The sequence below is a fragment of the Apodemus sylvaticus genome, chromosome 18 (assembly GCF_947179515.1).
Source record: "Apodemus sylvaticus chromosome 18, mApoSyl1.1, whole genome shotgun sequence".
NCBI lineage: Eukaryota > Metazoa > Chordata > Mammalia > Rodentia > Muridae > Apodemus > Apodemus sylvaticus.
In genome coordinates, this window is record NC_067489.1 from 42420212 (window position 1) to 42433671 (window position 13460).

The 13460-nt window shown below is 44.9% G+C and overlaps 1 protein-coding gene across 1 annotated transcript in view; it reads left to right on the forward strand.

Moving 5' to 3' along the window:
- The first annotated feature begins 12192 nt into the window (after nt 1-12192).
- Mtnr1a (melatonin receptor 1A) overlaps nt 12193-13460 on the forward strand; it is a 26644-nt gene continuing 25376 nt past the window's right edge. Inside the window, exon 1 of the mRNA XM_052162676.1 lies at nt 12193-12379. Coding sequence (XP_052018636.1) covers nt 12193-12379 — 187 coding nt within the window. The remainder of the gene's footprint in view (nt 12380-13460) is intronic.

Consider the following 13460-nt stretch of genomic DNA (forward strand, 5'->3'; position numbering starts at 1 on the left):
TTATCCAATTATCTCACGGGGTAAGATGGAATTGCCAAAGTACCTAATGACTATTGCTTCAATTCATTTTAATGTTTATGGGCCCTAACCAATAGTTCTGATGCATGGATACACCTCTCCTGAGCATGTGTTGACCTCTAGTCAAACATTTGGGAACACAGTTCTACTGTCTCAAATTCACAACGTTGGCCTACCTGCAAGTTAGAACTGCTGATACATGTTGTGTTTACAAGTTCTATTTCCACGATGGTGTGTGTATATGTGTGTGTGTGTGTGTGTGTGTGTATATATATATATATATATATATATATATATATATATATATGGTTTCTAATTGGATTCTTGGATTCTTTTTTTGATTATATATTTGTGTAATGCATCATGTTTTGGTACATATGGTTTTGATACACATAGTAAAATGTTTACTTAGTATTCAAGCAGATTCATATTTATCCTATTAGCTCACTAATGTCGTGTGTGTGTGTGTGTGTGTGTGTGTGTGTGTGTGTGTGTGTGTGTGTAGTTCTGGCCTTTGGGAGGGAGTGGCAGGAGAATCATGAGTTCCAGGCCCGTTTGGGCTTCATAGCCGAGAGACAGTAAATAAATAAAACCTAAAATGTCCTAGGCAAATGTCCTATTTTGGTAAACTGAATGAGACATGTCCCCCACAGGCTCATTTTTGAACAGGCAGTCTCCAGTCGGTGGTACTGTTTCCAGAGATTTAGGGGGTGGAGTCTTGTTTTTAAAAAATCTAAGCCTGGTGGTAGACTTGGAAACTTTGCATCCCAGCTTCTCCTTCAGGTCACTCTCTGCTTCCTGTTTGTGGTGGAGCATCCTGCCGTGGCCTGTTGTTACGCCTCTCTGCTGTTGCCTCTCTGCTGTTACAGGACCCTCCTTCTGTACCCATAAGCTCCAAATAAAACTTTCCTTCCAGATGTTGACTTGGATGTTTTACAGCAGCAGCAGGAAAGTAACCCATAGCTGTAGTTGTTTTCCTGTTCAAGATGTATACATAAAACCTTCTGACCTTCGACCTTTGACCTCTACCTCATCTCTTCTGACCTTTGACCTCTACCTCATCTCTTCCTCCCGTCCTTCACACCTGACACCTGGTAGCCATTTTACTTCTCTCAGTTTCTATGTATCTGGGTCTTTTTGTTTGTTTGGTTGGTTGGTTGTTCTGCAGTCAAGTGAAACCAGGTATTTTTCTCTGTCTGACTCTTCAGACTTAATAGCATGATGGCTTCCAAGTTCATACAGTGATGTCTTGGGGTTCCCATTGCTGCAGCAGGACAGCATGACCAAAAAACAAGTTGGGGAGGGAAGGGTTTATTCAGCTTACACTTCCATATGCTGTTCATTATTGAGAGAAGCTGACGAGGACTAGTAGACTAGCCAGCCCAAGTGTCAATGGTCAGGGTTTCCTTATGTATAACGAAAAGAACTTATCTAGTTGTTTGGGAGATTTTTTAATAAAATACATCTATTTAATTTTCAAAACTGAAGAATGACAGTATTAAGTAAATTAAGGCACGGGACAATTTAAGTGTATCACATAAGCCACAGGCAGACTTTTTCTGCTAAAAGCACTAAAAATGCAGGGAATCTGTATTTGGAATTGATGACTAACTGAGGCTTAACTTAATTTTTATTGATTCTTAATTTTTAATGAGTATTTGCCTGCGTGTCTGTCTGTCTACTATGTGTGTGCCTGCACCCTCAAAGTTCAAAAGGGGCAAGGGTCTCCAAGAACTGGAAATATACGTGTCTGTTAGCCACTGTATGGGTGATGGAATTTGAGCATTTGGGCATTGGTCCTCTGTAAACCTTAGTTTTGTAAGGAATAGGGCCTTTGGGCATCAAATTCTTATCAAATTTAACCTTCCCCCAAATTATCAGTCTACTTTCTATAAAGGCAATTTTCATAAATTTGATAATTTGGAATCCTGCATTTTATTGCACTCATAAATAATCTTTAATGCTCATTTGAAAATTGTGTGTGTGTATGTATGTGTGTGTGTGTTGTTAGCTATACATGATACATTTGTGTAACTATGCATGCCATAGTATGTGAAGGTCAGAGGACTATGGGGAATCAGAGCTCTCATTCCACCATCACATAGATCCCAGATGTCAAGCTCAGGTCACCAGGCTTGGCCATCGAGCGCCACATTATCTACCTGACGCAATATGGAAGAATTTTAAAGCCACCAACACCAGTGTTAGCGTCTCATCTTGCTGGTTCCCCCACCCCCCACTGAATCTACGCCTTATATAAGGAAGAGGCTGAAAAACACTGAGGTTAAAAACTTGGTCTTAGACGGATTCTATTGATGAATAGTTGGGCAAGTATTTGTGGAAGACCTACTTTCCAGCTCCAGAAAGAACTGGGCAGAGAGAGCCTCTCCCTCTGGAGAACGCATCATTTGCAATGCAGCTGATCAAACACGGACTGTGGATCCAGTGAACCTTTATCTCGAAAGATGTACAAACATTGATTTCCTCTGTAAGGGCAAATGATGTCTTGTTATACACAGATTCCAGTAAGGAGTATTTTGAGTTCTCTCTCTCTCTCTCTCTCTCTCTCTCTCTCTCTGTGTGTGTGTGTGTGTGTGTGTGTGTGTGTGCACAGTTTTTGTTCTATACATGATGTATTTTTGTTACGGGTGATATATACAGTCTCCAGATTCCTTTAAGACATATTTTCTGATACCAAGGACTAAGTCAGCCCTGTTGTCCTTTCCAGCTTGCTCCAACATACTCTCTGAGGATGTCTTTCTCTGTGACCCTTCCAAAAGTTGTAAACTGTTATAAACTGTTATAGACCTCCCTGTTGGAGAGCTGTCTCAAACTAAACAAAGCAAAACCATTGATACTATTTGTTGTATGACATCAACTCTGACATTTTTGGTTCGAGCCCAAGGTTCAACCTTTAGTTCTTTGATACTGAGTTAAGTATCTCTAATTGGCGAGTTGAAACTTGAAAAGAAAAAAAAAAACTCCTGGAGGAGCAAAGCCTTCAAGAGCTCAATGCTGACTGATATCTCTTCCCAAGCACAAACTCAGGATGTGAGATTCAAACTGTGAACCCGCACGTCAGATGGCAGGAAGCCCACTGTCAGCTCTCATCCATGCTATTTCCCAGTTTTAACTCAGTTATGTAAGATTCAGTAAAATGTACTTTTCTTAGAATTGTCAGACTCATCTTTAAAAAAAACAAACAAACAACAACAACAACAAAAACCTTAGCAAAGTTAGTGTGAGTGAGATTCTGTTAGTGTGAGATCTGTTAGTGTGAGTGAGATTCTGTTAGTGTGAGTGAGTGAGAGTCTCTCTCTTGCTCCTGTAGAGGAAGCTTCCTGGTTTCAGGTTGTACACTTGGGCTTTTCCCCTCTTTTGAATTATTTTCATGCCATGTATAAGATACGGCAGGAATCCGGTTCTCTTGACATCATTAATTGAAGAGAGTATCTTTCCCCACATGTCTCCTGGCAGACGCACACTTTAGAATGGATGTTCTGTTATAAAGTACTGTGGGCAACATAACATTTTATTTATAAACCTCGTGAAAAACACAAGTTCCTCTTGCTAAATCAGGTGAAGACAAAGCAAAAAACAAAAAACAAAGCAAAACAAAACCAAAAAACAACAACAAAACCTTCTCCAATAGAAAGCTGTTAATGCATAAAAACTGTTTTCAAGCCACCAGGAAAAAAAAAAGCAAAGCAACATGTCTTTGAGATTCAACCTCACCACAGTCAAAATGGCCAACATCAAGACAACACACACCAGTGATGATTTGGGGAAGAAAGTGTCCCTGGTGCAACCATTGTGGTTATTAGTGTGGAACTTCCTCGGCGGCCTAAGACTATAAGTTCCACGTGACTCAGCTAGACCATTCCTGCACATGCAACCCTCCTGCAGTTGTTGCTGTTACTGTTTTGCTCTTAGACACTGCCCCTGTGTGCAGCCCTAACTGTCCTGGCACTCAGACTCAGAGGTCTGTGTGTGCCTCTGCCTCCCGAGTTGTGGGATGAAAGGTGTGAGCCACCTCCATGCCCTGCTTCCCACACAGGACCGTGTGTCCTGTGCTGCCGTGCAAACCCCTGCACACGGCTGCTCTTTTCACAGTAGGAAGGAGATGGAATCAGCTTACACGTCCATCAACGAGAGAATGGAATAATGGAAATATATACCGCATACACACAATAGGATTCTCCTCACATAGCAACTCCATTTGACGTGTGGGAACTGGAGACTTAGCTCAGTAGCTAAAAGCACTCGCTGTTCTTGCAGAGGAACAGCAAATGGGCTTGGTTTGGTTCCCAGCCCCCACACGGCAGCTCACAACTCTCTATAACTCCAGTTCCAGGGCATCTGATGCTTCCCTCTGGCCTCCGCAGTGTCAGGTGAATGTATGTATGTACAGTTACATACGCGGAGGCAGAATACTCGTCTACATGTAATTAAAATAAATAAAGATCTTTTGAAAGAGACAATTACAAGAAAACGGATGGACCTAGAAAACATTATGTTAGGGGAAGTGAAGGCTCAGAAAGACAGATGAGCCGTGTGGCCATGGGTTCCATTGTCTGTGGCTCCTAGCTGCTAATTGTTCAATTATGAGTGCCTGAGGGAGGGTGAATGTGGGCAGAGGCCGAGGCACTAGAAAAGGGAAAGGTGGGAAAGGCAAGACGCTTGAGTGTCAGGGAAGACAACAGGATGCATGAGATTCTAAAGGAGAAGGGGATTCCGGTGCGAACATGAGGGACCAGGGAACAGTGGAGGTGGGGGAGGGGTGGAGTGTGGGCTGTGGCCCAACCAATGCAAACGTATATGTAAACAATACAGGCTTACGAGCTACTTCAAAACAACGATACGAATAAAAGAAAAAAGGAAATCATTCTTAATAAAAACACATTCTCAAAAAAATTTTAACTTTTAATGAGGAACGTCATGGAACTGTGAAATATACAGGTCACCGAAAGCTAAGGTTCCTGAAATTCTGAATAAGAAGATGAGGCTTAAATGTACTAAAATAACCGAGACAGATTCTGTGGTGTCTAGACCATGCCCTGGTCTCTGAACCTTAGCTGCAGGATTATTACCACAGCATAGGCAGTATCTACTGTTATCACCTCCAAATTATAATTTTTGTTCTTGATGGCAAAACTACATCTTAATGACTTCAGTTGCTGTGATAAACCACTGTCACCACAGCGGTGTCTAGAATGAAGACTCTATTCGAGGCTTACTCTTCCAAGAGGATAAGCCCGTCACCGTCATAACAGGAAGCACAACAGCAAGCAAGATGGATGGCGGGAACAGCAACTGAGGTTCACCACAGGAACCGCAACCAGGAAGCAGAAAGAGTGTATTAAAAACTCACACACAGCTTGGGAAACTGCAAAGCCTGCCCCCCCCCCCCCCCCCCCCGCCAGTGACATACTTCCTCCAGCAAGGCCACACCTCCTAAACCTACCCAAACAGTGTCACCAACTGGGGATCAACTATTCAGATGCTGGAGAGTGTGGGGCACACCTCATTCAAAGCAGCATGGTGGGGCATGGACAAGGTGCGCCCTGTTCTTTAGGATTATGAAGGGGATGTCCAATTAAAATTCGAAGCGCTCATTCTTTCAGCCTGCTTTCTCCCACACTTCGCCCGCCACACGCGGTCCATTTCACCTGAAGCTTAAAATGCTAGACACGCTGAAGCTCCGCCCCTTGTCCTCACTCTGCCCCTGGCCTCGTTTGTTCATTCATTCATTCATTCATTCATTCATTCATTCATTCATTCTGTTAGTCGTCACCTGGCTGGCTCACCTCATGAGCTGTGTTCACAAATATTAGCTTAGACCGCTTTCTCTTTACCCAGTCAACATAACTGTGAAGAGCAGTTACTTATGAGGAGCCGTGGCCTTCGAGTGAGAAATAGTTTCTCAGTGTGGTTATAGGGTGACAAGCATGGAGCTGTGGAACAATCCTGTATTAAAAACCCGAACCACAGAGGCCGGGGAGCAGCCCAGTAGGTGCGTGCTTACAAAACATGTGGTGTGTGCCTTTAATCCCAGCACTTGGGCGGCAGAGGCAGGCAGATTTCTGAGTTCGAGGCCAGCCTGGTCTACAGAGTGAGTTCCAGGACAGACAGGGCTACACAGAGAAACCCTGTCTCAAAAAAAAAAAAAAGCCCCTGGCTTGATCCCCAGAACTGCAGGGGGCTGGGCTGGGCACGGTGGCACATGCTTGCAATCCTAGCCCTCAGAGAGCAGAAGCAGGAGGGTGGGCGGGGTCATAAGTTCAAAGTGACCCTCCACAGGGTGACCCTCCACAAGTTGACACATGAGATCCTATCATACAACAAAACACCTGCTGTCCAACAACAGAAAAAAAAGGGGGGCGCAGAATTGTTATATTACAGGCTTGGTTTTTTTGTTTGTTTTGTCCTGTTCTGTTTTCGTCTCTCGGTGAGAGTAGATCAAAATGAGAGAGCCTTTCGACTCACTTTGTAAATTTTCTTTTCAAAACTAAAGCAGCTCGCGGGGGTGGGGGAGTGGGGGGGGGCCCAGCTCAGTGGTGGAGTGTGTGAGAAGCACACCTGAGAAGCCCTGGGTCTTGATTTGCAGTGTGAACCCACATAAAGGACACCAGGAAACCCCCACAGGGGCCTGAGGTACCGTGACTGAAGCCGTCCTGCCTTCTGGCCCTTGGGAGCTCTTCCCAGACCACGACTGAAGATGAGGGGGGGACATCTTTGAGTAAATTTCCAGTTCAGAACACAAGAGCAATGCCCTCGCGGACCACTGACCGGTTCACGCTTCACGGAAAGCAAGTGAACACAGCCTGCCCTTGCTGGCAAGAACAAGCGAGGTGAGGCCTTGGGGACCCTGGCTCAGGGCCTTCCCAGGAGACTCTCTGGCAGTGTTTCTTCTAAACTCCGCCCCACAGTTACCTGGCCACAGCCAGGAATGCCTGACTCACTCTAAAAGGGGCTCCTCCCCCTTCCCCCCTCTCTCTTGCTTCCTTGCTCTCTTGTTCTCTTACCCTCTTCCCTCTCTGTCCCTTCTCTCCCCATTCCCCTCCCCCCTCAGCGGGGGGGGGAGTTTCTCCCCCCCTTCCTCCCCTCCCCCTCTTCCCCTCCCTTTCCCCCCCTTCTCCTCCCTCTCTCCTTCCCCCTCTGTCTCCTTTTCCATTTCTCTTTTTCAACTACCTCAACTCCCCTCCCCATGCCCTGAATAAACTCTATTCTATGCTCTTCCTGTCCTGTTATCTCTGGGGGAGGGGGGTACCTCAGCATGGGTCCGCAGAGGCACAAAACTCACAACTCCTCCGAGGTGGAAAGGAAACCCATTCACTGTGGGAACTCCACCAGGCTTAGCACTGAATTGTCTGTAAGCTATGAAAGCGTTTGCACCAGGTCAGTTTCGTGATTGTGTCTACTCCAGCACAGCCACACACAGAGACACATCAACTGCTTTCCTTCAGGGAAAAAAAAAAGCCTATTTTCACAGTCACACTTCCTGGATTATGGACGTTTTGACTTACTGAAATTTCCCAGCAGTGCTCAGGAGATGCTTGGAACGAAACTGCTCATGACATTCAGGCCCCGGTTCTAATCCAAGCTTTATGGAGGGCCCTCTAGAAAAATAGAACTCCTCCTTACTCCTCCTTAGATTAAAGGGACTGGAGTTCCCCCTACCCTCCGGGTTTAAAATGAGGTCTCAGTCCTGGAGGCTGAAATCTAATGTTTCCTTGAGGCAGAACTAAGTTTATCTGGGCAAGCCTCTGTTGCTTTAGAGGTAGGTGAATTTCTATACATGTGGCAACAGGCTCTCTCTCTCTCTCTCTCTCTCTCTCTCTCTCTCTCTCTCTCTTTCTCTCTTTCTCTCTCTGGTGTGTGTGTGTGTGTGTGTGGTGTGTGGTGTGTGGTGTGTGGTGTGGTGTGTGTGTGTGTGTGTGTGTGTGGTGTGGTGTGTGTGGTGTGTGTGGTATATGTGATGTGTGATGTGTGTGTGTGTGTGTGTGTGGTGTGGTGTGTGTGGTGTGTGTGGTGTGTGTGTGTGGTGTGTGTGGTGTGTGATGTGTGTGTGTATGTGTGTGGTGTGTGTGGTGTATGATGTGTGTGTGTGGTATGTGATTTGTGTGTGTGTGTGTGGTGTGTGATTTGTGTGTGTGTGTGTGGTGTGTGATTTGTGTGTGTGTGTGTGTGTGTTTACAGTGCAATGTCCTTTATCTGAGCCCAGCAGACAGTGTTCAGCTGTATAATGTCTGATCACACATCTTCTCTTTCAGTGGTAGAAAAAAAAAATCCCAAAGAGGCTTTCAGTGCATTCGGGACTTGTGTTCAGCAAGTTTTTGAGCAGCAGAGAATCCATTTATAGGGAAATTAATGATTCAGTTTCTCACCTGTAGTTGGAAAAAGAAAAAGAACAAAACCATATCTTTCTCTGTTAGCATACTGTGACAGACAAATCCCCCTGTCCTACCAGGAGGACCTCGTTCCTTCCCCAGCTCGCCTTTGGAGATCTGCCCTCCTCTGAGATAAAACACTTCTCAGGGCAGCTTTGATCTCGGGCATTCTTTCCGGGTCAGTGCAGGAGCTTTGTCTTGTAGTGGTTACCGCAAAGACCACAGATCCATCTTTAACCTGTTCTTGCCCACTGCAAACCATGACTAGGAAACGTCAGCTCTCTGTGGGCCCCACTTTCAGGCTTACTAGTTCTGTGTGTGTGTGTGTGTGTGCGTGCAGGTGCATGTGTGTGAGGGTGTATTTGGAGGCCAGAGGTCAACGTCAGGTGTTCTTCAGGAGCTGTCTGCCTTGTTTATGGAAACAGGACCAGTAAGATCCTGAGGTCCTCGTCTCTGCCTTCTCAGTTCTGATATCACACACGAGCCACGACATCTGTTTTTTTATGTAGATTCTGGGAATTGAACCCAGGTCTCCTGCTTGCGTATCAAGCTCTTTACCACTGGAGCCAGCTGCCCATCCCCCAGCCCTGTTGTATTTCTATTGAATACTTCTATATGTGTTCTCAATCACATGACTCAAAATCACAGCTACCCCAGCCCCCAGTCCCTGTGTGTGTGTGTGTGTGTATGTGAGAGAGAGAGAGAGAGAGAGAGAGAGAGAGAGAGAGAAACATGTGCCAAAGCACAGGTGTGGAAGTCAGAGAGCAACCTTGGGCCTTGGGTGTGAGTCCTTGCCTTCTGTCTTGTTTGAGGCAATGTCTTTATCAGTCTGTGTTGGAAACGCCGGGCCAGCTGACTGTGGACCTCTGACTGTGCCCCTCTCTGTTCCCCATCTGGATACAGAGGAGTGTCTATGTGGGCTCTGGAGATGAGAACTCAGGCTGAGTAAAGGGGGCAAAACCCTTAATCCAGATGTAATCGATGACACACACCCCCCCAAAATCAATCTTCAATGAAATGGGGAAAGGAACCCAGGTCTCACACTTTGCAAGTTGAGCCATGAGGCCATCCCTATAGCCTAATTTTAGTTTTTTTTTTAAATATACAATTTACAAGAACTTCATGTAGAAAATGGAGGAAAAGACATTGAGCTTTTTTGATTTTGAGCAGTGGCACCAGGAATTAAACCCAGGTCTTTAGGCATGCTAAGCACATACTATACATGCTAAGCACATGCTATACACCAGTGACTCCCCCTAATTCTCAATTTCCAGTTTTAATTATTGTCTAATTATGAACCTGAGTCATCTTGCTGTTGTTTCTACCCACACTCAAAAACATTAAGCTTGTTAAAGCTTTATTGTTCCATCATATATTCATACATATATTTATATATACATCATCATATATCACATACATCATGTCACACATCCTATATACCATATCATATATTGTATTGCTATACCATGTATCATCCCATGTTTTATATAGTTTACGGGTTTTTAAATTATAGGTATTAAACTTCTCTGTGAACAGTTCCAGTCTATTGAGAAACACCATCGCTTAGAAATGAGGTTTGCAGCTGTGGAATCAGAGGGACACAAGTTCAAATCCTGTCTTCACTCATGACCGATTGCTCACCTCTAGTTAGTTACTTCACTGGCCAGTGTTACAGCGTTTCGGCCATTGTACGGTCCTTATTCTTCGTTTAAGACAGAATCTCACCCATGCCTGGTTTGTCCCGAATAGCTGAGGATGGCCTTGAACTTCTGACCTTTGGCCTTCACTCCTGAATGCTGGGGTCACAAGCCCGAAGGCCATTTCCAGTTTATACAACACTAAGGACGGACTCTAAGATTTCCTGAAATCCAGACAGGCACTCTAACACCGAGCCACAGGCTCAGGTCCCTCAGTTCTGCATTTCATTTCTTCTTGAAATTATTGATGAACGAAACCATTTTACTTTAATGTGATTTGTTGAGACAGGATTTTTGTACTGCAACGCTGGTTAACCATACAATTTAACCTGCCCCCAAACTGGCGTTGATTCTCCTGCCTCAGCCTCCAGAGCTGCTATGTCTCATTGTTTAATTTTAATACATATTTTTTATATTGTAATGTCACGCTTTTCTGGTATTCATCTTCTTAAAGTATCTTTTCTTCATTTTTCTTCACTCCTTCAAAGGGATTTTGGAAATACTTAGGAGATGGGCTGGTATATAATATATGGAGAGCATCAACCCTGAGATTTCATTTTACACCAGTCAGAATGGCTAAGATTAAAAAGTCAGGAGACAGCAGGTGTTGGAGATGGTGTGGAGAAAGAGGAACATTCCTCCACTGCTGGTGGGGTTGCAAATTGGTACAACCACTCTGGAAATCAGTCTGGCGGTTCCTCCGAAAACTGGGCACCTCACTTCCAGAAGATCCTGCTATACCATTCCTGGGCATATACCCAGAGGATTCCCCACCATGTAATAAGGATACATGTTCCACTATGTTCATAGCAGCCCTATTTATAATTGCCAGATGCTGGAAAGAACCCAGGTATCCCTCAACAGAAGAGTGGATGCAAAAAATGTGGTATATCTACACAATGGAGTACTATTCAGCCATTAGAAACAATGAATTCATGAAATTCTTAGGCAAATGGATGAAGCTAGAGAACATCATACTAAGTGAGGTAACCCAGACTCAAAAGGTGAATCATGGTATGCACTCACTAATAAGTGGATATTAACCTAGAAAACTGGAATACCCAAAACATAATCCATACATCAAACGAGATACAAGAAGAAAGCAGGAGTGGCCCCTGGTTCTGGAAAGACTCAGTGAAGCAGTATTCAGCAAAACCAGAACGGGGAAGTGGGAAGGGGTGGGTGGGAGGACAGGGGAAGAGAAGGGGGCTTACGGGACTTTCGGGGAGTGGGGGGCTAGAAAAGGGGAAATCATTTGAAATGTAAATAAAAAATTATATCGAATAATAAAAAAATATATGGAGAGCATGAAAAATGGAAGTGTTCAACATCATATGTCTTTCAGTTTGTGTGATCCTCCGTCCCTGTATCAGAGAAAGTTTTAGGGTTTTGTTTCATTCTGTACAGAGCTGGCTAATCCACTTCCCAGAAATCTTACATTGTGGTTCGATGTCTGCTTCTATTACTTGAGTTCCTGTTATCAGTGATAGTTTCCAAAGAACACATACACCTGTCATCTGCAAATATTTACATTTTGTTTCATTTAATTACCAGAAACATCCAGCACAGACACTAAATCGTACTATGACAGACGGAAACGGTGTGCTTCTCATTTCATTATTATTTTCTTTTTACACATCAGTGACAATGAAAGTTGATGAGTTAGATTCTATTTCATGCCCATTTTTCCGTTAAGGCCTCTAGGGCATCTTAGTAGCCTGATCTACTTCAGTCCTGGTTAGGATTCAACTCAAGTTTCCTTCCACTTGACGTCTCCACTTGTCTCACCGAGTCTCGCCACACGGGGGCGCAATGTGCACGCGCTGCCGGACCTCCAAGCCCAAGTTGCTGGGCAGTGGACAGCAGGTGTCAGCAGGTGGCAGTGGCCAAGTGCAGAGAGGATGTCCTGCCACCGGGAGGGGGGCTGGAGCGGGCAGGACCGCCGGGAAGCATGCAAAGTAGACGCGGGAGGGCTGAGCCCAGTCATAAAAAGTGGCCAAGTGGGCGTGAGCCGAGCTGGGCACTTGGGGGCTTGGGGTGACAGGATGATGGCCCTGGCTGTGCTGCGGTGAGGCGCCCAAGGGACCATGAAGGGCAATGTCTGCGAGCTGCTCAACGCCTCTCAGCAGGCTCCAGGCGGCGGGGAGGGAGGGAGACCGTCGTGGCTGGCCTCTACACTAGCCTTCATCCTCATCTTTACCATCTTGGTGGACATCCTGGGCAACCTGCTGGTCATCCTGTCTGTGTATCGCAACAAGAAGCTCCGGAACTCAGGTAGGAGCTCAGGGTACCTCTCCGGAGCAGCGCTAGCCTCGTTTCGGGACACTGAGAAAACTTCAGAAAGTCTGTTTCTGAGAGATGGGACTTTGGATAATTTTCCCTCCTAAAGAATAATTTTCCCTCCTACTTTCTCTTGACCCCGTCCCTCTATAAGATGCCTTGTCAGAGATCACCCACAAGTCTTCAGTCCTTAGAGTTGTAAAACTCTGTTCCTGTCAGCAGCATCTCTTTAGTTTTACTTGGTTCTTTAGAAAGGGTCCCCGTTGAGTAAATATCTCAAGATGCCCGTTCAAATTACATCAACGAACTCATCAGTTGTTTGAATTTGCATATAAATCCGTTTCCCAACTTTGCTAAACTATGAGAAGATGCAGAAGCTGCCAAAATGACGGAGCCACTGTTAGTGTTTTGTTGTCAGGTGTGGTTTTCAGCCAATAGCACCAAATTGCAAGGTGGTGGGGCAGAGGTTAAGAATACACTTTGGCTCCTCGAGTCAAGTCTGCATTAAAAAGAGAAAAAACGGGAACTGTACAGAGAAATGCATTTGCATATAATATAGGACTAGAATTAATACTGTGTTATACTGTTATTCTGTTCAGAGTTATACCTGGGGTTCTCTGGAGCAATGAGCTGACCTAGTTACCCTGTGTAAGAGCAGGTTGGTGGGTTCCCCTGTGAGCTTTTTCACACCTTCAAATAGTGTCAAGGTTGTTTGTATTTCTGTTTTGTTGTTGTTGTTGTTGTTGTTGTTGTTTGGAAGTAAACTTTTAGTAGAAGGGCAAGAGAGGAATCCATTCGCTTACATAGCGGCCCCAAATGGTATTTTTGTCCTAAACCAGGTAGTTGGTGAGAACTCAAATTCAGGCAGCATGTGTCTCCCCTCTGCCCTAGCTTCTGCATAGTTTCAGGTGGTGCAAAGTATAAGAATTAGTTTGAAGATGTATAATAATGCGAGTTCAGTTTGGCTTAGAAAGCGGGATGACTTCCTGTCATGGATGATTGGCCTAAACTAGAATTCTGCCTTTAGAATTCAATAGCTTGGGGGTAGTGTCTGCGGAGCATTGGTAACGCACTA